The sequence below is a fragment of the Ambystoma mexicanum genome, chromosome 9 (assembly GCF_040938575.1).
Source record: "Ambystoma mexicanum isolate Mex_15411 chromosome 9, UKY_AmexF1_1, whole genome shotgun sequence".
NCBI lineage: Eukaryota > Metazoa > Chordata > Amphibia > Caudata > Ambystomatidae > Ambystoma > Ambystoma mexicanum.
The window spans coordinates 1258223141-1258250857 of NC_090931.1; the positions used below are offsets into that span (position 1 = coordinate 1258223141).

At 46.8% G+C, this 27717-nt stretch overlaps 1 protein-coding gene across 2 annotated transcripts in view; it reads left to right on the top strand.

Annotated features, from left to right (window-relative positions):
• Positions 1-27717, top strand: part of DDX18 (DEAD-box helicase 18) — a 199173-nt gene that overhangs the window by 112725 nt on the left and 58731 nt on the right. For both annotated transcript variants that reach the window (XM_069616589.1, XM_069616590.1), the window contains exons 9-10: positions 2500-2661; positions 17298-17450. In XM_069616589.1, coding sequence (XP_069472690.1) covers positions 2500-2661; positions 17298-17450 — 315 coding nt within the window. The remainder of the gene's footprint in view (positions 1-2499; positions 2662-17297; positions 17451-27717) is intronic.

Genomic DNA, 27717 nt, shown 5'->3' on the forward strand with positions numbered 1-27717 from the left:
TTATTCTACACTGAAATTCTACGGGCATAAGTGGAAGAGGTTCGCAGTCTGGTGCAGTGCACAGAAACTCGATCCTACGGATTACGGCCCTGCAGGTGCTGCCGTACTTGCTGTCGCTGGCCACAGCAGGGTTGGCTCATGCTTCCATTAAGGTTCATCTGGCGGCTATTTCCCGCTACACCAAAACTCCGGAGTGGTCATCGTTATGGTCACACCACCGGGTCAAGGAGTTCATAAAAGGACTTTTCCGTTTGTTCCTGCCGGTGAAGGCTCTGGCCCTGCCGTGGGACCTCAACGTGGTGCTGACGAGGCTCATGACTGCCCCGTTTGAACCTTTTGAACCATTCGGCACGCTGAAGTTTTTATCGTGGAAGACTGTTTCTTGTGGCCATCACCTCTGCATGACGAGTGGGAGAGGTCCAGGCCCTCTCTTGTTGACCTCCTTACTTGACATTCCACGAGACGAGGGTGGTGCTGTGGACGCACCCCTCTTTCATGCCCAAGGTTCTGTCGGACTTCCATCTCAACGAGCCCTTGGTGTTACCTGTTTTCTTCCCGTCACCTTCATTGCCGGCTGAGAGGACTTTGCACTCGCTGGATGTGGCTAGAGCAAAGAAGTTCTACGTGGACCGCACAAAGTGTTTTCGTAAGACCTCACAGCTGTTTGTGAACTCTGGCCATGTGAACCAAGGGAAGGCCCTCTCCAAGGCTTCCATTTCCAGGTGGCTCTCTGGCTGCATCACCCATTGTCACTGGTTGCCAAACTGACGTTGCCTGGCCGTTCGAGAGCCCATTCGACCAGAGCGATCGCTGCAACTACGGTGTTCCTGTCTGGTGTGCCCCTGCTGGACATCTGCAGGGCTGCTACGTCGAGGTCGACGCACACCTTGACAAAATTCTACTGCGTCGACCAGGATTCCAGGGAGGAGTCCAGAGTTGGCCAAGCAGTGCTGCACAACCTGTTCACTTGATGGTGAGCCTGGTGAGGAGGTAAGAGATGCTTGATGTTGAGATGCTTTAATGTTGAGCCTTGCCACCTCCCGTGGTTGTGCATGTGTGTACTGCTATGTATTTATTTATGAGCATGTGAATCCATGCCAGAGAAGGAACAAGTTACTTATCTGTAACTGTTGTTCTCCAGCATGGGTCTGGCATGGATTCGCATGCGAACCCTCCCACCTACCCCTCTGCGGCTCTTCTCTTGGTCCTACTGCCTCGTGCTACCAAATCTGAACATGGCTGCCAGAGGAGGGGCCTAAGTGGTGGGCAGTCATTGCCTGGGGGCAGTATGACACAGAGGCCAGTGATTGGTTATTAGGAGAAAGACAGTTCAGAAGTGAAACAGATTTTTTTTCTTTTAACAATGATTCCCAGCCTGACGATGGGAGTATTCATGAGCATGTGAATCCATGCCGGACCCATGCTGGAGAACAGTTAAAGGTAAGTAACTTGTTCCTTATTTGGCCTTTAAAATGCACACTAAGCAATTGAAACGAAAAATCCTTAACTTTCTGTAGTGGCTACACACCCCATTCACTTTAGGTTGATTTGTGCAATTGGAGTAATTCACTGAGACAGTCTATGGACTGATCAGTTTGTCCATAAGAGCGAGCCAAGAGACCAGGAGTAAAGCAAAAGGTTTTACTTGCATCCAAAAGATCAGGAATCAAAACAAAGCGAAAAGATGGGGAAAGATCTTTACCAACATGAGGCAAAAGGGCCTCCTCACTCACACCACAAATCAGCGTGGATCTAGAACAGCAGATATGCTTTGGGGGTGGGGGGTTGCAGGGTGGGGAGGGGTCACCATGAAGTCAAAATAGGAAAGTGTCAAAAAGCTGAACATTCCTAACACAAGTGTGGCATGCATTTACCCATAGTTCTCCTTGCCAACTTTTTTTTTTGGGCTAATAGGATAGATCACCCATGACTGTCGCAACTTTTCTTTGAATTCTTCGATCGATGCTCAGTCTGTTTGCAGTCATACTGCCTAACTTTACCCTTACTTTCATATTGAATAGACTATTCACAGTGCAATTCATGTTCGACCTGATTACCAGAACGTACATTTATCTTGTGATTTGTTATGCCATAATTGGTTTGTTTAAGCTTTCTTTTCTGTACAACATGAAGCATTGTTAAAATGATCCTTATGAAGGAGAGCAATGCAATTGAAAATTATCTAGAAAGAAAAATATGCTCATTTTTATAGTAAAGAAAACAAAAAATGAGCCAAATCAACAGCATCTTTTCATAGAGCCGTGTTTTCAATACTTGTTTTTCCAATCATGTATAGCCGTGCATTATAACACCCGCTGCTCAGATTGATCATCTACAGCTAGGTGAAAGTATATAAGTGAGAAAGGCAGACTTTCAATGTTGCACGGCAAAAAATGCAAGTACAAGCAGCTTTTTAAACCAAATTAAGTATGACGTTGCTTCAGACCGTTTAGAAATTGTGCATAGTATAATATTGTCTTGCATATTTATCGTTTATAGGGATACGTGGTATGTCCGTCTGAGAAGAGATTTCTATTGCTATTTACTTTCCTTAAGAAGAACCGTAAGAAGAAGCTCATGGTTTTCTTCTCTTCGTGCATGTCTGTGAAATACCATTATGAGCTACTCAATTACATTGACCTTCCTGTCATGGCGATCCATGTAAGTAATTTTTCTCTCAATGTTTTTGGCCTATACGCAATGCACTCAGAAATCTGCAAATGTGTTGTATTATCTGAAACAATGGTCTTTTTAAAGAATGTTGTACTTCACTGTCTTTTCTGAATCTGAAATTAACACAAGCAAATGTAAAGACAGGTATTTTAGTAAATATCGAGGTCTGAAGGAGTTCATCTTGATGGATTATTTGTACCAATTTAAACTACTGTTTCCCAGAGAAAGTAAAGTTAAATTAACTTTACTAGTCTTTTTAAATTCCTAGACCAGCACACACTATCTTCCCATAGAGTGTTGGAGGGGTTACCTAGTATTCCCTATGTCTAGAAACTCATTTAGCTGTCAAATGCTAGCCTTTCCTTTTGAAATGGCTGGTGGCAGTGGTTTTACAATGAACTACCATGATTTTTCCCGACCACGAACACTGGTAGCTAAAAAAAAAATTCAAGGTGGCGCATGAGCCCCCCTTTGTTTTAAACCGGTCCCGGTCTTCTTTTTTCACGGTTTCTTTTTGGAAAGGTTCTTCTAGAGTTTGTCTGTGCGTGCCAAACCAAGTTGGGTCCCTTAGTTCCTACGCCTTTGGCGGGCTTCAGGAGACTAAGCACAGGGAGTTTCGGGCACCTCCCTCACTTCCTGCCCAGCCCATGGCGTCAGAGGCAGTCCAGAAGCCTGCCAAAGGCGTGCAAACAAAAGGACCAAGACTGGTTTGGCGTGCATAGATAAATCCCACAAGGACCTTTTCAAAAAGAAACTGCAAAAAAAGACCGGGACCCGTTTAAACAAAGGGGCTTAAGGCGCCATCTTGAAAAACATGGCCCCTGCGATTTTTTTATTTTTATTTTTATGCAACCAGTGTTCGCTGTCGGGGGGATAAATCATGGTAGTTCGTTGTAAAACCACTGCCACCAGCCATTTCAATAGGAAAGGGTAGCATTTGACTGCTACATGAGTATTTAGACACAGTGGGATACTAGATAAACCCTCCAGCACTCTATAAGAAGATAGTGTGTACTGGGTCTCAGAATTTGGAAAGACTAGTAAAGTCAATTTCACTTTACATTCTCTGGGAAACAGTGTTTATCCCAGAGAAGGTACTTAAACCTTTGGGAAGTTTATAACACATTCCTGTGTTACTGCACTGAAGGTGCTGTGTAACACACATGAAAAGATGCCCGTGGAGTTATCTAAAACCCCATAATCGAAGAACACAAGAGTAAAAAACGCATCAAAATACATGAGTGGGAAAAAAGGCTCATTCTTTCCAGGTAAAAAAATATCCTCAAAATCCAGCAAAGTTGCTGGGGTTCTCCAAGGTGAGGGGAATTAGCACATTTATTAGAATTCTCCCTAACATTGGGTGCTGGACGCTCTCGCCCACGGGCACACACAAGTTCCAACAAAAGTGTCCTCAAATACCACCGGTGGCCCGGCAGGAAAACCACATCCCTCAGCTGCTGCTGGAGGTTCGGGCCATGTTAAAGAAAGGGGCGATAGAGCTGGTTCCAAAGTGGCTCCGGCGCTCCGGAGTTTACTCGAGGTACTTCCTCGTACGAAAAAGAAAATCTGTGGGATAGAAGACCGGGGAATGGAGGCCCATTCTCGACTTAAAATGACTGAACAAATATGCTAAGTCCCAGAAGTTCAGGAGGGTCACACTGCAGCACATGTTCGGCCAGCTAGAGGAGGGAGCCTTTCTGTCGTCGTCGGACCTAGCGGGCGCTTACTTCCACGTCCCCATCCACAGGTTTCTGCGCTTCATCGTTCAAGGGAAGCATTACCAGATCAAGGCTCTTACCTTCGGTCTGAAGTCGGCTCCCAGAGTCTTCACCAAGTGCCTGGCGCTGGTGGCAGCCAATCTACTACTGCAAGGGATCCATGTGTACTCTTACCTGGACGACTGGCTCCTCCAAGCCAGATCAAGGGACATCGCAGTCGACCACACGGCGAAGACCTCCCGTCTGCTGACGGAACTGAATTATGCAAAGTCCTGCTTGACTCCATCGCAGGACATGCTGTTCCTGGGATCCAGACTCTACACGGTGGCCTTCCTGGTGTCGCCATCGGTGGAGAAGATATCGGCTATCCTAGGCAAAGTGCAACGGCTCTTGACATTGAGGGTTGCCACAGTGAGGGCCATTAAGTCTCTACTCAGCATTATGTTGTCATGCATATGCCCGAACAGGAGTTCCTCGACGCCTGTTGGGGTCCAGGTGTCCGGAGGCTTTCAGGACAGGATCACGCTTGACCAGGAGGTCTGTCGAGCGATAAGGTGGTGGGGCTTGCGCTCCAATATTGCTGGGGGCATGGATTTCCAGAGCCCCCTGTTCCAGGAGACATCACGGCAGACGTCTCCCTCGAAGGATGGGGAGCCCACACCGTACGTCTTCACGCTAGAGGCCTGTGGCTGCCGGAGGAGAAGACGTTACACATCAGTCTTGGAACTGAAGGCAGTGTTTTGGACCTTGAAGTAGTTTCTGCTGTCCCTCAAGGGCAAAGTGGTGAGGGTCTTCACGGACAATACCACCATGTTTTACATCGGGAAACAGGGGGAGGCACCAGATCCCACCAGCGCTCTCCAGAGGCGCAGGACTTTTGGCACTGGGCGCCCAGGGGATGATTCGCATTCTGGTTCACCTGGCAGGAGTAAAGAACACCGTCGCTGACTCAACAGAGAGCTGCACTCTTGCCACGAGTGAGAGCTTCGGCAGGACCAAGTGGACAAACTTTTCCACAGATTGGGCAGTCCCCAGTTCGATCTGTTTGCGACGGCGCCGGACACCAAGTGCCAGAGGTTCAACAGCAGATTCCCCCAGCCGGGTAGCATGGCTGACGCATTCTCTTTCCCTTGAAAGGCCTGTTTCTGTATGCTTTCCCTCCATTGCCGATACTCCTTAGTCATCAATCAACTCAGACGGTACCGGTGCAGGATGATCCTCGTCGCAACAGCGTGGACGAGGCATATCTGGCACCCGGACCTTCTCAGCATGTCAGCGTCTCCCCCCCCCCCCCCCCCCCCCAGTCAAGCTGCAAGGGGTTGCTAGTCTTATCGCCAGGGAAGGAGGTGCAGTTCTGCACCACGACCCAGGGTCACTGAACCTGAAGGCCTGGCTCCTGCAGCGTTAAAATTCTGTGGTGACAATCTTCCGGCGGACTGCAAAGAGATTCTCGCTTATGCCAGGGCGTCTACCTTAAAATGCTACGGGCACAAATGGATGCGCTTTACTGTTGGTGCCGTTCATAAAAGATGAACCCTCTGAGGGTCACTGCCCCTCAAGTATTGCTGTATCTACTGTAATTGCCCAAATCTGAGCTGGCTCACGCCTCAATCATTCATCTGGCATCTATCTCCCGCTTCACCTCCAGGACGGTCTTCTCTGTGGTGGCACCGTCTGGTCAAGGAGCTCATCAAGGGACTGTTCCGCTCGGTCCCGCCGGTGAAGGCTCCGATCCCGGCGTGGGATCTCAATGTGGTGCTGACTAGGCTCATGGGGGCTCCATTCGAACCTATGCATTCAGCTCCGCTCAAGTTTCTGTTGTGGAAGACGGCTTTCGTCATGGCCATCACCTCTGCTAGACAAGTAGGTTTGATCCAGGCCCTGTCATGCAAGCGTCCTTACTTGACTTTTCACAAGACGAGGGTTTTGCTGTGGACGCACCCCATCTTCATGCTAAGGTGCTGTCGGAATTTCACCTCAACGAGCCCTTGCTTTTACTTGTGTTTTTTCCGACTCCTTTGTCGCCGGCTGAAAGGACTTTGTACTCACTGGATGTGGCCCGCACGAAGAGTTTCAGAAAACTTCTCTGCTTTTTGTGAACTTTGGTCCTGTGAACCATGGGAAAGCCCTGTCCAAGGCTTCCATTTCCAGGTGGCTTTCCGGCTGTGTCGCTGTCTCCGGTTGGCAAACCGACCGCTGCCTGGCCGTTAGAGAGCCCATTCTACCCTAGCGATCGCTGCTGCAATGGCGTTCCTGTCTGGTGTGCCCCTGCTGGACATCTGCAGGGCTGCTACGTGGAGGTCGACGCACACCTTCATGAAATTCTACTGAGTCGACAGGGATTCCAGGGAGGAGTACAGAGTCGGCCAAGCAGTGCTGCGCAACCTGTTCGATGGTGAGGAGGTAAGAGATTGCTTCTGTTGAGCCTTGCCACCTTCCATTGTTGTACATGTGTGTACTGCTATGTATTCTTTATTCAGGAGCATGTGAATCCATGCCAGACCCATGCTGGAGAACAAATTACATGTAAGTAACTTGTTCCATCCTTGGCTTTTGTCTAGGCTGCCATAGTTTGCAACTGATGCTGTAAAGGAGGTGGGTAAACTTGAAAGACAGGAGTATGAGAATGTGAATCTAGCCTCGATAGCCAGATTTGGGAAAACTCCTTTTCAGTACGTTAAAAGGTTTAGAAGCTTCATAAAGACTGATGGTACCCCTTGGGCTACCTGGGTGTGTGAATGTTTGAAAAACTTAGATGGTTGGATTAAGGGTTACAGGTTGAACTCCTTTGAAGGAATGAGATTGTTGGAGTCTATTTTTGTTGCCTGCTCTGCTGAGCTGAGACAACACTTGGCTGACTCAAAAGAGATTGATCCCAAGAAGTTGGTGTTAGGCAGAATTGCATGCAGTACCCTCTGGGACCACCACATACAATTAGAACTACAGGTGTAAACAAAATCAACCTTTGGTATAAGTCTGTACTACAGTTGGTGGTAGCAGGGCTGAGCAGTCAGGCTTATCTCAAGAGGGAATGTGAGCAGTACAAGATGTTACACAAAGGACTTAAAATCACAGTGGTTCAAGTAGACACTGGCTACCTTAGCCACTTTTACCTCCTCCTCTGCCACTCTTCAGGCTACCTCCACAACTCCGCAGGGCGTACCTCTGATTTGTACCCCTCCCTGGAAGGTCTTTAAGGCCGGAAACCTTCATCTTGCCACTCTCAACTCTCGCTCTGCTGTCGAACACTCCTCTGACATCTGCCACCTCCTTGAAGAACTGGACCTTGATGTCCTCGGTCTTACGGAGACATGGTTCACGGCTAGTTCTGTCACAAGCTTTGACACTCTACTCCCTGAGGGCTACAAGATCCTCTCCGCACCCAGATCCACTCGACCTGGAGGGGGCGTAACCCTGATCTTTCCTGAGTGGATTCATGCCACCATCATTCCCATTCAGATTTACTCCTCTTTTGAATGCCTTGTCTGCAGGGTCTCAATCTCTCCTAGCCACTCTTACTGTTGCTATTCTCTACCGGCCCCCCGGGCAAATCACCTCTTTTCTCTCTGAGTGGGCGACCTCTCCTCCCTCCTGGCCTCAACCACTCAACTCCTCCTCCTCCTTGGTGACCTCAACATTGACCTCGATTCTCACTGTCCCTCATTGCTGCTCTTTCGCAACCTCTGCGATACCCTCTCCCTCTGGAGACCCCTCTGGCCCGACGCACTCTGCAGGACACACACCTGATGTCTTGATCTCCCCTGGCCTGCCCCTCTCTATTCCTCTGACCACTCCTCTCTCCTGGAGTGACCACTGCCTCATCTCCTCCCATCTCTCTTTTCCCCCAAGCCAACCACACTCCAACACTTACCTTCTCAGACATCCGACCTATGAAGCGTGTGTCAGCTGAGGCTTTCGCTGCCCCCTTCTCTCCCCTCCTCCCCTGGCTGACTCACACCCCGACACAACCCTGTCCCTTCTCTACTCCTCCATTTCTACTACTCTTGATGCTCTTGCCCCTGTCAGGATCTGCTTGAAGTCCATAGCCAAGTGCAATTCCTGGTATGATTCCGACCTAGCTACACTTAAACGTAAGAGGAAATGGGGGTCTTCTTGCTCATCCTCTGACAAACTGGCCTGTCACCTGCTCCAAAGGCAATACCGACTCTCTGTCTGCACTAAGAAGAGAGCCCACATTCAAGCCCGTGTCTCTGCGGCATCCAACAACTCAGCCGAATTCTTTAAAATCTGCAAGGAGCTTGCCAACCCTGCAGCAGTCTCCTCCCCTCCTCTTGCCTTCCAGGCTCTCTGCAATGCCCTTGCCTCGCACTTTATCTCTAAAACACAGGACATCCTGTCCAGCCTCCCCTGCCCCTCCTATTCCCTCTCAGTCTGTGCTTGGAGACCCCCCTTTAAGCACCCCCCCACCATCCTTCTCTTCCTTTCCAATTTTCTCCCCTGACGAGGTCGCTAGACAAGTCCGATCTATGAAAGCCTCGTCCAAACAGGTTCATTCCTGTCCCTCCAAAACCATCAAGGACCACATTGACACCCTCGCTCCTGCCCTTGCTGATTTTTGCAACAACTCGTTTGCCTCAGGATCCTTCCCCTCCCCTCTGAAGCACTCCCTTGTGCATCCTCTTCTCAAGAAACCCACAGCTGATCCTTCCTGTCTGGCAAACTATCGCCCAATTTCCATTACCCCCTTTCTGGGCAAACTCCTGGAAAAGCTGGCCATCTCTCAGCTTAACCTTCATTCAGATTCTGTTGGTTGTCTCCACGACCACCAGTCTGGCTTCAGAGCGGTCAGAAGCACGGAAACTGCTCTCCTCAATATCCGTGAAGATCTGCTCTCCAACCTTGATTTTAACATTCCCTCTGTCCTCATCCTTCTTGCTCTCTCTTCTGCCTTCGACACGGTCAACCACACCATCCTGCTCAACCGTCTCCGTGATAATCTGGGTATCACTGACCAGGCTCTGGCCTAGCTGACCTCTTTCCTCTCTGATCGACCCTCCCAGGTCCAACTGGGGTCTTTCCTATCATCTATCTTCCTCTCCACCTGTGGGGTTCACCAGGGGTCTAACCTCTCACCCTGGCTTTTCAACCAATACCTGGCAACTCTCGCTCACTGCATTGCCATTTTCTGCTCAAATTTCCAGTGCTACGCTGATGACACTCAACTCATTTTCCGGCTGCCCTCAGCCACCTCCTCTCCCTCTCCCTCTCTCATCTGACTGCCTAACTGCCATTCAGAATTGGTGTGCCGCCAATGATCTTTGTTTGAATGCCAGCAAGATGGAGATCCTCCTCATCGGCACACCATCTCCATCCTTTTCCCTCACTCTGGCCGGCCTCCCTTGGCCGCCCTCCTACCCCTACCTGCGAGGCTAAGAACCTTGGCGTCATCTTTGACTCCACACTTTCCTTCTCGGCCCATATATCTGTCTCTAAAAAGTCAAACTTCCTACTGCAACTCCTCAGAGGTATTCTTCCTTTCCTCTCCTTCCCTCAGAAGCTCACTGTCTCCCAAGCTCTGGTTCTCTCTCGGTTGGACTTTTGTAACAGCCGCTTTCTAAATCTACCTGCCTTTACTGTCCGCCCTCTACAACTTATCCAGAACAAGACTGCAAGACTTGACCTTGGCCTCAAGCCCTGGGATTGTGTATCTCCAGCTTTGAAATCTCTCCATTTGCTACCAGTGGATGCAAGGATTACATTCAAAACCCTCTGAATTGCCCACAAGGCTTTCTGGGGCCTGAGTCCAAAATACCTTCAGCTATCCCTCCGCAAATACCTCCCCTCTCGAGCTCTTCGCGCCTCTACCTCCAACTCCCCCAGGGTCAGTCGTTTTTCAAAGAAACAAGCTGGGGGTAGATCTCTATCTTCGGCTGGGGCCTCCCTCTGGAACAGCCTCCCTGCCACTCTAAAACTTCAGGAGAACCATCTCCGGTTCCGGAAGCACCTCAAAACCTTCCTCTTTGCTTCTGCCTTCGCTCCCCTTCTCCCCTGCTGATCTACTCTCTTGGCACTGTGCACCTGGTTACCCTCTGTCCCCTGGGCCCAGGTACCTGCTCACCCTGCCACCTTCCTGCACTGCCTCCTGGCCACCCCTTGCACTGGGGACTGTATCTGTACCCATACGCACGCCCCCCCCCCCCCCCCCCCCCCCCCATATTTCTTCTTTTTCTGCACTAACACATCACTTGCTACTTGCTGGCTGCACTACCACAGTTTGCCTCAATTTTCTATTTATTTTATTTATCTGCGCTCCTCCTCGTCTTCTGCACTTTCCACTCTCACCCTTCCAGGCACTTTTTCACTTTTTCCCTTTCCCATGCACTTGCGCGTTCTCAATGTCACTGGGCCTAGTAAGATCGTTTTTATGTTGTGCTGTGGTCTCCATTGTTCCCCTCCCCTCCCTTGCCTAGTCGCGCTCTGAAACACTTGTGTACAAGCGCGATAGAAATAAAATATCATATATCATACTCAAGGTTTCTTGTTAAAACACTTCTTAATTTAGTACACAATCATTTAGAAAACATTCACTAGAAGTAGGCAACTTAATATTTTACCCAAATGAATTCCAGTACTAAACCAATGAGTTTCTGAACAAGTAAGGCTCCCCTGAAGTGGGAGTAAAATGGCAATTAATCACTTTAAATTAGAATAGATCACAATTACATTCTTAGGCAGTGCAAATAGTTTCAGTTCACTAGAAGAGTCGATTCAATTCAATAGGCATATGCCAAAGTCAATGGACTAGTGTCTTGGATAGGAAAGAGTAATTCTGGTAGTAAACGGTAAAGTCTTTGCCAAAGTTCTCAGAAGTAGTTTCTATGAATAAAATCATATGTTGGGTTACAAGCTGATTAGGCCTGCAAGTTGGGAAAGTTTCACAAACTTTCACTGCGACAGATTTTCTCAATCGAGTTGGCACAGTACCTTTTAATATGAAGAAAAAAGATGCAGCTGAAGTCATTGGTTCCTGGCAGTTCCTGCAGATCTCACTGTTCCTGAGCCTCAGTCGTGGGGAAAGAGGGAGGACGTCGGGGGACCACTGCACGGGATCGTCGGAAAACGCTGACAAAATGGAGTCACTTCAGTTTGAATAGCTGTAGTTCAAGCACACAAGCTGGTGTCCCTCTCCCTGGTTAATCCTAACCAGCCTTGAGAATGGTATCCAGGTGGATTACGAGTTGATTGGTACCACCAACCCAAAGGAAGAAGCCGTCCTTGAAGGAGCTTTTCTGTCAAAGGGAGTTTGGCAATTCGGACCTGCAGCAGGACTTCACCGAGCAAACCAACAGTCTAATAGTTGCAGCAGCCGTCCTCTTCCAGCTCATCTTCTGTTCTTTAGTTGCAGTGGTTGACTGCTTTCCAGTCCAGGAGGCTTGCCTTTTATCCAGTTTTCTCCCATTCATTCCAGCCTAGCTGTCACTCACCCAGCAGGGTGGCTGTCCTTGCCGGACAGTTAGCCAGCCAATCACGGCAGGGTGCATTTGGGTCTCCTAGGAGACTAAGCTCAGGGAGTTTCGGGAACCTCCCTCAAATCCTATCCACTCGACACTCAGGCTCGCAGAGGAGGGCTTCAGCACTGAAGCCCGCCAAAGGGACCAAACCTGGTTTGGTGCGCAGAGATAAACACAAGGACCTTTTCTAAAAAAAAAAAGTCGACCAGAGTCTGTTTTTACAGATCGGTCTTGGGCGCCATATTGGAAAACATGGCTGACCCGATTTTTAGCTACTGGTGTTCGCGGTTGGGAAAAATCATGGTAGTTTGTTAAAAACCACCCCGACCAGCCATTTCAAGTAGAAAAGGGTAACATTTGACTGTTACATGAGTGTTTAGACTCAGGGGATGCTAGATCGTGTGTGCTTGGTCTGTACATTTATAAAGTCCAGTAAAGTCAATTTAACTTTACATGCTCTGGGAGCCGGTAGTCGGTCCCAGAGAAGGTATTTAAGCCTTGTGGTCTGAAAGACACCCCTGTGCCACTGAACTGGAGGTGCTGTGTGACACATAAGAAAAAGAGGATGCCTATGGAGTTGTTTTAAACCTCCATATCCAAAGAACACAAAAGTAAAACGCACATCAAAATACATGAGTGGGAAAAAAGCTCACTCTTTCCAGGTAAAAATTAAAATCTTAGAAATCCAGCAAAGTTGCTGGGGGTCTCAAAAGGTAAGGGAAATTAGCACATTCTTGAGAATTCTCCCTAACAGTGTACTTGTGAATGGACAGGAGACCTCTGCCATTAGAGACATTGGGGCCAGCATTACAGCAGTAGATGAATCTTTTTTCAAACCCGAGGATGTTGCTAATGCACCCAAATGTCCTACTAAACTTGTTGGAGGAATTATCCAGATGGTACCAATACTACCACCTCTCATCCAGTGCAACACAAAATAGGACTGTAAGAATACCTGTCAGTGTACAAAATGAGGTGCCCGGGAGTGTCCTGTTGGGGAATGCCTTAAAGACTCTTCGAGTTGTATCAAGCACCCCCAGGCCTTCCAGTAAAAGGAAGCAGGAACAGACTAGATTGGGCAGAGAGGCAACTTTGGATGACTATCAATGGGAAGTTACTGAAACTCTTATAACTTCCAGACCACAGGAAGAACACCCTTCTAATTCCAGGACAAAGGAGGCAAAGGTCTCAGGAAAGAAGAAAGGTGCCACACCTGTTTTAAGGACAGGGACATCCCAGAGAGGACAGTCCAGTCTTCGACTCCCCCCCACCCCCCAAAACCTGCTGAGGCCGAGTGGGTGGAACAACCAGAAAGTGGTGAACCAGCTACTGGTGAAAGCCGGATCCTAAAGACCATACTGAGCTGCAGACTTTGCTTGCAGAAGTGGACCCTCTAGGGCAGATTTTAGCAAAGGTCAGAGAGTGTCCTACTATTGAAGAACTTCACCAACAGGTAGCTCCCCTAAATTTCTTCAAAGATCACACAATGGCAACACATTCATGTTCAATTGTTGCCCACCTTGTCTTGCGGTCCTTCAGTTTCCTACTGATGAAGCAGGTAGGGTGTTCCTGCCATTCTCATCGAGCTGACTCAAAACTGCACCTATTCCTGTATTTGAAGCATCAGTTTGTACAATGAAGGATGTGTTGTACTTAGGAGTTCTCCAGACTGGAGCTTGATACAGGCTTTCTTAAATCCTTCAAATGCCTTTGTGCACTCCTCATTCCACCTAACCTTTTTAGGGAATTTTGGGTGAGATCACATTCAAGGGAGAAGCTATGGTCCCATATGTTCAGTGAAGTTCCTATAGTAACCTTTGAGACCTAGAAAGCTTGCCGTTGGCTTTGAGTAGTAGGGGTGGCCCAGTCTTGTACAGCCTGTACCTTGCTAGGCAGTGGCCTGATTTCACCTCCTCCTCCTCCTACCTCTTGTCCAAGGTTGACCACTCTACTCTGACCAATTTGACATTTTCTAGCATTTATGGTCAGATGGGCCTGCTCAAGTATGCCATGCAGAAGTCCTCCATTCCATTCTGAACATGATTCACCATCCTTTGGAATGTAGCGGGTCCATTTTTTTAGTCAACAAATCTGGTTTGGCACGCAAGTAAATCTCAAGAAGGACCTTTCCAACAAGAAATGGTGAAAAAAGACGGCTAGAGGCATTTTGACAAAATGGGCACCCATGGGTGTAATACTGCAGCTGAGGATTCAGTCTGCGGTAAAAACACACAATGGTAGGACAAAGTAAACCACTGCCACCAACCATTAATTGTAGAAAGGGTAACATAAAAATGTTAAAGGGATACTAAGTAACCCATCCAAGACACCCTATTGTAAGATAGTGTGTGCTGGGTCTATAAAGAGGAAAATGTAAGCCAAGTCAATTTCACTTTACTACTCTTGGAAACAGTAGTTATCCAAGAGAAGGTATTTAAACCTTTGAGAAATCCAAAGGACTTCTCTGTGACACTGCACTGAAGATGCTGTGTGTCACAATGTAAAAAGATGATGCCTATGGCGTTAGACTCCAAAACAAAGAGAAACAGGGTTCAAATCAAATTAAAAATACACAAGAGTGGGTAAAAAGGTCTCTCTCTCTCCAGGATGAAAATTAAAAGTCCTAAAGTGCATCAAAAGAGCTGCGGGTCTCCTAGGGAATTAGCACATTTCTGAGAATGCTCGAACACCCTGTAACAGAATTGTTACCGTTTTAGTGTGAAAGGGGACACATTGTGTCTCCCCAACACTCCACGTAAGGTGTGGTGTGCTGGATTCACCAAATAAAATGTAAAAGGGATCCAAAGATCATTTCTTGGGAAATGTAGTTCTCTCAAGGGTCGCCAGAGAGTTGAAAGGGGAGCCCCTAGGGCAACCCGGCAACAGGCACTTACTGCCAAAAAATTGTCAGAGGATAACTTTAAAAAGACATTATGGAGAGTCTAAAAAATGACACCCATAAAAAGAGTAAAAGATTCCGTGAGTGTGGAAAAAGGTTCCCACTCAGAGGTGTAAGGAAAAATAATCCACTAGTAAAGCTAAATATTCTGGGGTTGCCACAGGTCGGGAAGACTTACCATTTTTCCTTTGTGGGTCCAGCACACACCACCTTATGTGGAGTGCTGGGGGCGGGGGGTTACGTAGTAACTCCTTATTCCACTTCTCATGTAACATTTTGATACACTTTTTAACTTGAATGGCTGGTGGCAGTGGTTTCCTTTTACAATCTTTGTGCAATGTATCTGCAGGCTGATTTCTCAGCTGCAGTACTGCACCCAAGGGTGACCATTTTACCAAAATGGCCCTTGTCTTCTTTTGCCATTTCTCGTTTGTTAGTTCCATCTGGGCTTTTACTCTGTCGTTTAGATCAAGGTTGAGTCCACTGTGCGTTTTGCCTTTGGTGGGCTTCAGTCCTGAATCACGCCCAGACTCCAGTGTCTGGGAAGGCAGGAAGTAAGGAAGGAACCAACAACTTCACTGGCTTTTGTTTGTAGGCATACCTGGGCAAAACCAGTTCCAGCTGGGCGGATGGCTGTCCTTGAGTGATCGACAGCGTAGTGCTGTGAATTAATGGGGTTTCGCATACAAGGCAAGGGTTTTGGGACTACAGGCAGAGTCGACCACTGGAACATCAAATCCAAAGAAGACACATTCCAGCAGCACCTTCCAGGAACGCAAAAGCACTGGTGAAACCTTGCAGCTGTGCTGACACCATTTTCCCATCAACAGTGAAGCTTCGCCAAGGACGACTTTCTCCCTTAGGCTGGTGGGACAACCAGCCGCATGACCTGCTTCGTTATGGGCCAACCCGAGTCGCTGTGACTTTCCTGGGCTGCAATTTCCCAGTACCTGGGGTACCTGCACCACTGACGAGTGCAATATCTTCCACAGAACGAATCGGGACAAAACTTTGTGGGCATCTTCAAGGACCTCCAGAAGCAGAAATTCTTCGTCCACAGTCCCCTCACCAGAGTCCAGGGCCGAGGGACCAAGGAAATTCCAACCAGAGCTATTCATTCTCTTGACGCTGAGAAAAAGGCTCCAAACCCACAAAGCCGCTGAAACGAGGGGAATCCATTGCTGCAGAGTCCTTTTCGAGAGTACCACTGCAGTAGCCCGCCAGACGTCCTTTTTTTCCTCACCACGGTCCACAGACAAGGGGCTGCATCAAGAAGGAAACCAGCTGGAACATCTGCTTCAATTCTAAGGTACTGTGGGGCTTTGCGTTTAAACCCCTCTAGCCAAATGTATTGCTTCCTAGTTTGGGGAGTTTTCCTTTCTATCCTTTTGAATTACTGCAATTCACTTGTGCAGGCTTAGCAGCTTGTGCACCTCAGTTAGGCTCACTTGAGCTCCTGGATTTTTCTTCAATGAACTACTGAAGATTGCATCAGAACTAGAACTGACTTATTGACTTTGGCTGTGCTGGCTCCCTAAAGGCATCCCGGCTTTGGCACTGGGTGCTCCCTTAAAGGTTTTAATTGGGTTACACTATTAATGCTGGGCTAAAAGGCTGCCTACATCCCTCAGGGAGAAAAGACTATTGTTAGTGTTCTATTCTACTATAACACATTTTCCCTCCAAAGTCAATATTGTCTGGTGAACCATAAGTGCTACTACTGACCTGAACTGATGTCACAGTGTGCTGAAATTGTTTTAGGACAAATACTTTACTCCCCTGCATTATTGCTACTTGAATAACTTCATTCTGACCTTCTGCTTCATGTTACTATTAGTTGCTGCATAACCTAGTGTGATTCACGTGCTTTGTGTATAAATATTTATTGTAATAACTGTGTTTACTTACCTACTTGTCACTACTGATTTCATTGTACTGCTCTACAGCTCACAAATACCCCTTCTAAGATGTGCCTGGCTGCTCAGCCACTCTGCCGAGTTGTGTAGTACAGGCATATGCCAAGAGTTGGGTCTCTAATACCAAGCAGATAAGTCTTGTAAAGTCCCACACCAGTTGGATGTCACAACATCTTAACTAACGGAGAATATTTGAAGTTATGTTTTGCTCACCTTGCTGAATGTACATGATTTGGATTTCCTAATGAGAATCCAAATGAGTGCTAGTTTGGTCTAAACAGAAGCCAGTGTCGTATAATTATAGAAAACTGCGATTAGTTGCTTCAGAATTAAGGAAGTCGGCTATTTTCATTGCTAGACAAACCATTAAAACCCACTTACAGCTTCCCTTACGATTCTACCATTGACCTTCTGCTGGAGTTTATTTCTGATCATGCATCGCCATCTCCTTCAAAATACTGCTTTTGGTCCTTGGTGACCGTTTTCTTTAACACCTTGTCACTCCCTGCTACTTCCCATTTACAAAGACTGATTAAAGGCCCTCATGAAAGAGCAGATTAAAAATTGCTTCAAGCGAGGTCAGTTTACAAAAAAACGTTTTATTCCTTTTTCCTAATAGGGCAAGCAAAAGCAAACCAAGCGTACCACCACTTTCTTCCAGTTCTGTAACGCAGATTCCGGAATATTATTGTGTACAGATGTTGCTGCCAGAGGGTTGGATATTCCAGAAGTAGATTGGATTGTCCAGTATGACCCTCCAGATGACCCTAAGGTAATCAGTGCTGTTAATTCTTCTTAAACAGTTAATTATGATGATTTTGAAGAGTACTTGAGTACTATTTTCAGAGTTCTTTACTAGACCTCTTTGCTTTTGCCTATGAAGTGTTGCACAAACATCAATATATTGATATTAAGTGTTTAAATAAAAACCGCATATTCCCTTGTCTTTTCATATTTGTTTACTCTGTTAATCCTCATAACAGATTATTTTGTTCCAAACTTGTTGTAAAGATGGTGTTCAGAATCTACTCTGGTTGGGGGGGGGGGGGTTTCTGAAGAAAAATCAACACTCTACCTACTTGCCAAATGGAAACTTTAGACTACTCAGACCTTGGAACAGCCATGGATGCAGGACTTCAGACTGGTTGGTCCCACCAAGACAAAGGAGGAAATCTCCCTATTCAGGTCTTCCCAGTCTAGTCGAAGGCAGAAGCCCAGTATGCAGTGGTCCGCTTCCATTGCCAGTTACAGCAGCAGTCCTGGTCTGTGGTGGTCGTCCTTCATATTTAAATGATTGGATATTGTGTTACATTATCTTGAATGGCTCCAGATCCTCTCCTGCTATCCAGAATTTGGGCTGGGGCTGCCCCATCCCACCTATGAATGGTGCCTGCAAGTTTGAAATGGGTAAAGGCTGTCTAATCGGGGGCAGCCTGCACCCTAAGATTCTTTCCAGCAACAGAAATACGTGTTGGGAACGGTTTTCTTTTTGCTGCTTTGCTCCCGTGGACTTATATGGGGCATCCCTTCTTTTTTCCCTGCTTTGACTGCTGACCAGATTCTTTTTTCTTATTTTTTGGAGGTAAGTAAAGCCTTCTCCTTTACTTCCCTGCCTTTTGTGCCCTTTAAGGCAGAAAGTCAATTTTCTGTCACCTTAGTGACCTCATGTTTTTACCTATTTTTTAAACTAGGTGTGAGAACTCTTCTCCACTTTGCCAGACTTCTCTCAAAGTTGGGATAAAGCTGGAGACTCAATTGGTCCATTGCTGGTAATTTCCCTTTCTGGCTCCTAACTATTTTTATCCCCAATGAGACTAAATCCATACTCGCATGATGGACCACAAATCTCACACATTCTTTGTGTCAGCACCTGTTCGGCAAGATTGGATGCAGTAACCCTGTGGGCGACTACACCAGCCTTGTCCTCTTGGTAATGGATAACCCACCTATTGGTGTAGGTATGAAGTACACAAGTTGGTAGAGTGACTGAGCTGTTGAGCGACTTCAATTCAGCACTCCAACTAAGTCGATGCCTGGTCTGGGATGCCCAAGGGAAGCCCTTAATTATATATTTTTATGACAAGTTCATTGATCTGGATGATAAACCCTTGTATAACGCCCCTCTCTTTGAATCCCCCTGACCTCACTGAGCCAAGAAGTAGGTTTGTTTTGCAAATTAAAAGATATATTGAAAAATTAAACAAGATATATATCACACTTTTATAAATAAATTAATATTTGATAGCACATTTATGAATGACAGTGATCAACAATGGATAATATTACACTAGCACACTTATTTAATTACCTGGGAGTTAGTATAGAAGGGATAAGGTGGCTCAGAATGCTTTATGGTTTCAAGGGAATGCAATGATGGAAAAGAATGCAGCACAGGGATAAACTGATATGGTTTCAACAAGAGATAATATAATCACTTTCCCCTTGTGGCAATTCACTCCCCCATATGCAATATAAAGAGATGTACTGTTGGCTGTGGACTCGGACTGGTCTGCGCTGTTCCCTGGATTTTCCCTGCAGCGCCGCCTTTGCTCTGCCCTGGACTATTCCCTGCCTCTGGACGTCGTGTGTACGGCTCGGAGCTTTTCGAACGCCTGGAGGACGTCCTACTGTGATACACACAGTTTGCCTGGCCCCCGTTCGTGAAAAGGAGGCTCCGCCCCCCTGTGTCGAGTGACGCCCAGGAAGCCTTGATAACATCAGCCTTCTCGCGCACCCGCGCCGCGCACCTGCCAAGTACATTCTAAGTACTGTTGGCTGTGGACTCGGACTGGTCTGCGCTGTTCCCTGGATTTTCCCTGCAGCGCCGCCTTTGCTCTGCCCTGGACTATTCCCTGCCTCTGGACGTCGTGTGTACGGCTCGGAGCTTTTCGAACGCCTGGAGGGCGTCCTACTGTGATACACACAGTTTGCCTGGCCCCCGTTCGTGAAAAGGAGGTGACTGACTATTATGACCTAACTTGTCCCTGCCCACTGAACTGCCCATTGAACTGCCTATTCCATCTACCTTTAATCGTTTTGCTCTCTGGGAAAGGGCCCTTCCTTGTTACATTCTTTCAATTGTGTTCCCCGCCTTGTAAAGTCCCGGAGGTGTGGTTAACGTTCTTTTTTGTGTTTCTTCTTCTTAGGCTCCGCCCCCCTGTGTCGAGTGACGCCCAGGAAGCCTTGATAACATCAGCCTCCTCGCGCACCCGCGCCCCGCACCTGCCAAGTACATTCTAAGTACTGTTGGCTGTTCGCGGTTCGCGGGAGCGCGGAGGAGGTTCTTAGGCTTCCGTTAGTGTCCTGTTTGACCTAGAGGCACGAGCGGTTTGTCATTCATCGTCCACAGTTTATTGTAAATTATTTGGATATTTCTGTTATACTTTTGGTTATTGTGGCCCAATCACCCAAGTTTTGGGGAGTCCCACCGTCCGGGGGGGTACAGTGAGTGGTGCTCCGGGTGGGGTGCCTTCAACATTGGGTCCACAATTCAAACAAATGTGCATTACTTTTGTTATTATTCCAACATGTTACTTTTATGTGTCTAGAGGCCATGTTTACTCTTTTGGTAACTTTTCTTGTAAATCTATAGAGGCCTCGTCTTGAAGTGCGGACTTGTGCCATTATACCACTGTTATTTGGCATTATCTTTTGCCTTGGCAAAAAAGGGGCGTGCCCTACAGCTTGGTTTTGGGGTGTGTGCCGCTCCTGAGTATGAGTCCGATACTAAGAAGTGGTAGTAAAATCGGCTCTCCCGTGCAAGACCTCGCCTTAGAGGTTATTACCAATCCGCTAATCCCTCCTCTTCTTCAGTACTCGGCAGCCTCCGTTCCTTTGCTACCTAGGCCTAGCCTCCCTATAGAGAGAGGCGTGGGACGGGGTCAGGCGGGATATATGGACCTCGCCATAGCAGCCGCACCATCTTTGACCAGCTCCCCATCACTGCATGGTCCGTCTCCGGCATTGGCTGTGCCAACTTTTTCAGTCCATGACGCTAACGTCTATGTTGGTGATGAGGGCGAGGTGTTCAATCATGGGCTTGACGTAGATAGCTCCTCTACACAAGGCCTCCGAGGCCTTTATTGTCTCACAGACACGTCTATCTTGGCACCCACGATTGTCAGCGAACTAAGTAAAAGAGTGCGGCTCTCCTTGGGCCCTTCGTCTCCTGCGTCATCCGCTTTTCCATTCTGTGAACAAGTACACTTTCATATTCCCCCAGTAATTATCAGTGAAAAAAATGGCGACCATGGGATGGCTTCACCGACTTTTTCACATAGGGTCTTGGAAGGGGGTGTCGCCACTCCATATGACAACACATCTTTTGGCACTGAGACGGCAGTAGGGCCTTTGTTTGTAGAAGGTGCGGTTCCCTTTTCCCTGGTGAATGAAGAGGCAGATGTCTCTGCTCCAAAGGGAGCAGTTAGATCGGCCTCCACCCCAGAGGAATACTGCTCACACTCGCAGTTAAACGAACCCTTCAATTTTCCAGTCATTTCACGCATTCTCAATTTACTGGATAAGGGACACGAGCTGACACATTGCACTCTAAGGGAGATGCAATCTTCATTTTCTCTTATGAAAGACAAGATAGCCAGACTGGAAGGCTTCATCCTAGCTGAAGAGCACTCTAGATCCTTCTATCTGGCCCATTTTGAAAAATTGTTGGAGAGTGTCCCACATAGAGCACCCCAGCTCCTAACTCCTATTACGACTTACACTCAGGGCTCCCAGACTGAGCCGGGAATGGGCTCCATAGCTGTCCCACAGACTTCTTACTCTCAGGTAGTGTCAGGGTCCAATCCACTGATGACGTTACATGCCAACTCGGAGGCCATTGATTTGGTGGAGGTTCTTAAACTCCAGCACGAACGTCTACTACAGGTGGAACAGCTTCTCTATAAGCTAGCTGCCACCAAACAGCTCTTGGACCCAGAAGACCCTCCAAGAGAAGGATCCAAAGTTACTCAAGGTCTTGCTACTCCCTCTGATAGTCCCTCCGCCTTGACTGACATCATTGAGGCTCCGCCCAGTCCTGCATTGTTGGCAGTAGACTTGGGCTCGGACTTGGAGGAAGGACCCGTGGTGCATGAAGGAAGACACTTCGTTTCGCGTAAAGCGAGAAAGTCCTTCCTAAGAGCCCAAAAACGTCTAAAACTTACTAAGGCTGGCTTAAAGAAAGCCAGCATCTACATACCACCTCCGGTTCTTGCTTTAACGATCCCCGAACCTATAGCAACCTTGGGTACGGGGACCAGCCACGATGATTCTGGCCTAACCCTCTGCGACCTTGACGAAGAAAGTAGGAAACATCTTCAGGTTGCAGCTTTGAAAGCTGGGAACTCACAGATCGCCTCTCGTGGCCACCAAGGAACTTCCACGGTCAAGCTCCAATCACAGTTACATTCTTTTTTTCCCAACATCCAACCTAGAAAGGCGAGCTCGACGTTGCTAGCCGAGGCCTCAGTTACCCCTGTTCTGAGTCCAAGTTGTGCTCCCCCCCAGTTGGAAACCGTTTTGGTTGGGACGGATGCAGTTACCATTCCCCTAGCCCCCTATGGTGCTGTAAGTGTAGATCCTGGTCGTCCTCCTTCTCCTTTAGAAGTACCTGGGGTCTCGGCGTCTCCTAACGTGGAGGTGATGCATCTCCCGCCCTCAGCGGTAGGAAAATCTCTTCCAGCCGTCCTGTCCTTCTCGCACACACCAAAGGACATGAAATTAATCCTTGGTTGGTCGAGCAATCCAGAGTCAAACGGCCCTGCTCGTATAAACAGGTCATTTTTGATGAATTCATTCTTTCAAATTCCAGCCCTTAGGAACCTTTCATCTAAAGATCTAGATTGGGTTAAATTGGCAACCCATAACAATCATAGAGCCCTGTGCAGAGTCCAATCGCAGATTATTACCAAAATGCTGTTGGACTTCGCTGAGGACTTCCATTCCATCGGTCTGACTCCATGCCTATTTTCGGACATGGATAGTGCATGGGCCTATCTTGACTGGGTAGCTCCCACCTTGCCAGTATGTCCTGTGGGGCAGGGTACAGACTCATCTGACTCTCAGGTTACGCAACTAGCCCTCCAATTAGCATCGCTAACCCAAGCATTGAGTGGGCTAGCTTGGCTGGAACCCCTGATAAAAACAGCTGCAGCCATCAAAGGGCCTACTCCAGGCTCATAACTGTCCAGACTGACCATTGCATCCTGGAATTGTTGTGGCCTGGGCAATTTGGTTGCATGGCACAAGCGGGTTGCCCCTGATCGGAAACCCGACATCTTATTTTTGCAGGAAACGATGAGCCTATCCGAGCTTTATCTCGATGGGTACTCTAGTTTCTCGGTCCCAGCCAGTCGCATTCTTACAGGCCGTCCTTCGGGCGGCATTGCTGTCCTTATCAAAAATGGTCTAAAAGCAGTGGCCTCCATTCTTGATACTTCGAAATCTTGCGTCTTAGTGGAGCTGTTGTTTGAACCCGCCGAGGTTGTCCCTTTGCTTCTAATGTCGCTGTATTGGAACCCCAAGTCTGTTTCTTTTCCCCTGCTCGTGGATGATCTCGACAGGATGTTGGGTCATGCTGCAGTCTCGTGTCCCTATCATGAAATTGTGATTGGAGGCGATTTAAACTCATACCTTCAGTTCTCTCACTCACTAGGATCTCTTTCTTCCCTTTCCTCCTACGCCCAACAAGCTGTTCATAGAGGGTACCATTTGTTAAGATTCTTTGAAAAATGGGGTATCTACCCAATTCAATTTGCACCTAACCCTTCACATATTTCATGGTCACGGGGCAACCTTTCATCCCTTATTGACTACTTCCTTGCATCCAAAGTGTGTTCCGGGTTGCTTGAACCAGTCTTAATTCTAGACTTGGGTCTGAGCGACCACCACATGCTGTGTTCAATACTTCAGATGAGGTGTGAGGTCTATAGTCCTTCACCTCCAGTCTCTTTGGCGGTTCCCGACAGAAACACCATCTCTGTCAATTGGAATCCGGCCGTGTATAGGAAATTGGTGTTTTTGGTGAATAGAGATCTCATACCAAACTATGACGACCTTATGTCGCAGGGGAATATCAAAAAAATCAACGACAGAAACATCAACATGATTCAGCTTCACCTACTTTCCTTAGCGAAGGACGCCTTGGCTAAAGGTAGCCCATTGGATGCCAACCCAAACCTGAATCAGATAGCAATATTAAAAAAGCAAAAAAATCGGGATCTGGCTACCTTAAGAAAAAAGGCCCTCAGCCCTCTCACCTACCATCAGGAAAAAAACCATATCATTGGGTGCTTTAAGCACCATATTAAGTCTTTCTCAGGCTGCCTTCACTCTCGCGAATCAACATATGATTAGCTTGCTTTGCAAAAAAAAAACTCGAGAGATATGGGCAATCTTAAGAAACCCCTCAGGTAAGGTGGACACTCGATCTGTGGCGATTATCTCGGGCTCCGAATGGGAGAAGTACTTCTCTCAAAAATATGCCTTGCCTACCACTCATGCCTCTACTGAGAGTACAGACACGTGTTTGTCCATGCCGCGAGTCTGTCCTTGGGCCAAAAAAGACATCATATGGGAGATTTCCCAATTGAAGTTCTCCAAAGCAGCCGGTCCTGATGGGCTTCCTCCCTGCGTTCTAAAAGATGACCCTTACTTTTGGGCCAGTTACCTTCTCCCTTGCTACCAGCTAATCTACTTAACTGGTAAGATCCCGGAATCATGGCTGACTGCCATAATCATTCCAATACATAAAAAGGGTGTGCTAAACAAACCCTTAAATTTCAGGCCCATTGCCCTTATAGATACTGCTGCAAAAATTTTTGCACGTCTGCTTCTATCAGAATTGGAAGGCTGCATACATGAGCTATCAATTCTTTCCAAAGCACAGGTCGGTTTCCGCAGAGCAATGGGCACCCAACTAAATGCTACGATCCTAGCCCATCTTCTTTGGAATGCACATACCAAAACTAATGGAACTATATATATGGCAGCCTTGGACCTCTCGGCTGCATTTGATAACGTACTCCGTACCCGGCTTTGGCAAAAGATGCTGGCCTATGGCATACCATCTCCACTAGTTGCATTAATTGCAGCCTTACACCAGAAGACTTCTTACCGAGTCCGCATTAATGCGGAAGGGCTATTGTCTAACAACATACCCACATACATAGGTGTTAAACAGGGCTGCAACTTGGCAGCAGTCCTGTTTAATCTTTACCTTGCCGACATCGATGAGATCTGGCAAGGTTCTAACTCTTTTCCGGTCAAACTGGGTTCTATGCGGCTGCATTGGCTAGCATTCGCTGATGATATTATAATATTTGATAGAGTGCCGTTTGGACTCCAAAACAAATTAAATCTGTTTGGAGAATATTGTAAACTCAACAATATGACTATTAACTCACTTAAATCGCATATATTGGTTTTCACTGCTAAAAAAAAGCTTCCGAGATTCAACTTTACAATTAATGCTCAGGTGATCTTGAGAAAAGAGGAGATGAAGTATTTGGGCTATCATTTATCGAATGGGATGTCAGTTAACATGTGGCGCTCAGTATTGATTGCAAAGTTTAACCCCCTTCTGGCCCAAATGAGAATCATTTTCACCAAATATTGTCGTTACTCTCTCCTGCCTTTGATACATTACTACACCATGAAGATAGAGCCCACCCTCCTCTATGCAGTAGACATCTGCCTTTTGAACTTGGGGCCCCTCCTGAACATCTTACAGGGTAAACTTTGGAAGAACATTTTGGGGCTGCCCGGATACCTACCGAACGCCATAATTATTCATGAATTGGGTCTATATCCACTAGAAGACAGACTTATTTGGCGGACGGTATCTGTGTTTTCTAAAATGATCTCCCCCCCCCCCCCCCAAATTCTCTCTGAGGACTTTCAGGAAATGTTAGCCGGAACGTGTCCTATTTCGCTCACCATTGTGAAAGATAAAATACAAGCGGTTCTAACTTCTTTGAATATGACGCAGGATGATCTGGTAAATAACCCTGCCAAAGTCAAAAGGCGTTTTTTTAAAAATTCTTGGGCTCACAATTGTGATCGAATTGGACGCTACTCTTCCTTCACTATATATGCGACCTTTAGACATGCAGTCGCACCTCGGCTGCCTTATATCCTGTCTTTCCCAGACAAAGGAGCAAGAAGGCATTACATGCGCTTCCGCATGGACCTCATCCAGACGGGTGCCCGCATTAGAAATTGGAACGGCTATAGGGCATTGGCAAAATGGGAGGGGTGCAGATTTTGCCTAAATACATCTGAGCCTGAAACCCTGACACATCTCTTTATGCACTGTAATTTCTTTCTCAGGCATAGACAACGTTGTTTGGCCGCATATCTTACTTCGTTCTCTCTGTTTGAATGTCACCTAGTATGGCTGCGATGTATGCAGGGAAATTCTAATTCCATCATATTAGCAACCGTTAGACTTGTTGCAATAATAGAAGAACATTTGTTGTTACTCAATAGGACCTTCTGGAGAGGGTAAACCTTTAAACCTTTGAGATTTTGCATATTCAATAACTATTGGTACTTGCCATTTGTTAGAGGCAAGACCTAAGTTGGTAGAGGCCTGCGACGCCTATTAGTACCATCCTGTTGGGTAGGTTAGGATTGACATTTGGTATCGTAGACCCCCCTTGTGATTTTGTGAACCTGTGATTCGGTGATGCCATGTTTGTGATCTTGTGACTTTGTGAGTCGGTGATTCCGGGGATCCTTGTTGATGCATTAGGAAATGTTTTAACGTTCCAACGTTCCAATGATTTTAGTATTGTTTGGTTGTGTAATTATTTGTGTCATTGCGTATGTTTTATGAGATTTTATATGTTTTATATGTGTTATATATAATTTGTAAAGGTGTAAATTTAATTTTGCTACCAAAACAAACAAATAAATAAAAAAAAAAAAAAAAGATGGAAGGAAAGCACACAGTTTTCAGGAATACAATCAACATGCGATACAGATTCAGTTCAAATTCTAGTAATCTTGGAGCAACCGGTATGCTTTTAAAACATGCAGAAATATTTTGAATGTGATTTGTACTGAAGTGAAATATGCTAAAAATGATTTTAATTCCCTATAGGAGATTCAGGGTAGGTGGTAGATACTTAAGGTTGGTTCAGGTCAACACTACCAATTATTCCTGAAGGATTATTAGGTTGAAACGAATCTCAGCAATGCAAGCAAAAGACAGCGATTTTTTTTTTTGATTTTTTTTTTTGATTTTTTTTGATTATATTTTTTTATTATTACATGTGGTGAAATGAGCTAGTTGCAATTCGCGGCACTTTTTCCGAATACGTCGAGCGCGATTACGGAAAAACTTTAAGGAGTAGAGCAAGTAGATACCCTTTTGGATGCCTCAGACACTTCCTACACCCTGATGTGACTTCAATTGCTAGGACAATGTTTGGCATTAATAGATTACTTTTTACACTTAATGCAATTCTGAGTTTGTGGAAAAGGTTAGGGAAGGAAAAGGTTAACAGGTTCTCCGAGCATGTGAATACTTTTCCATCTCCCAATGAAGTCTAGATTAGATCTTCCCCAGCAATACAAGTTAAACGTATGCACCACCTATGAGGGAAGTTGGAACCTAAGTCAATGGGTTAGTCTGCAGGGAGCCAGGACAGCCAAAGTTAATTTGAGAAATGTATCTAGAGCTGAGGCACTTCCTTCGATAGTACAAAAGTCTTGCACAAAGTTTAGAGTTTGTAGTAAAAAGAATCGCTGTTGGGCCACAAGCTGTAAGGCTTGTGAAACGCAAAGCTGAAATCAACTCTGCAAAAAGCAGCTACTGCAAGTCTCCAGTCAGAACAAGCAAGCTACAGCCAAGAGTACCCCTGGGTCAACTACCTTAGGTTTGAAGAAGAGGATCCAGCTGGCTACTGTTCTGGTTGCAGTCTTTCAGATCCTGGGTTCCTGGGCCTCGGTCGTGGAGACGAGGGAGGATGTCTGGAGGACTCCTGCACTATGGTCGGTGGCAGCTACAGGCTCTCCCCAATTCAGCGGCACTTAGC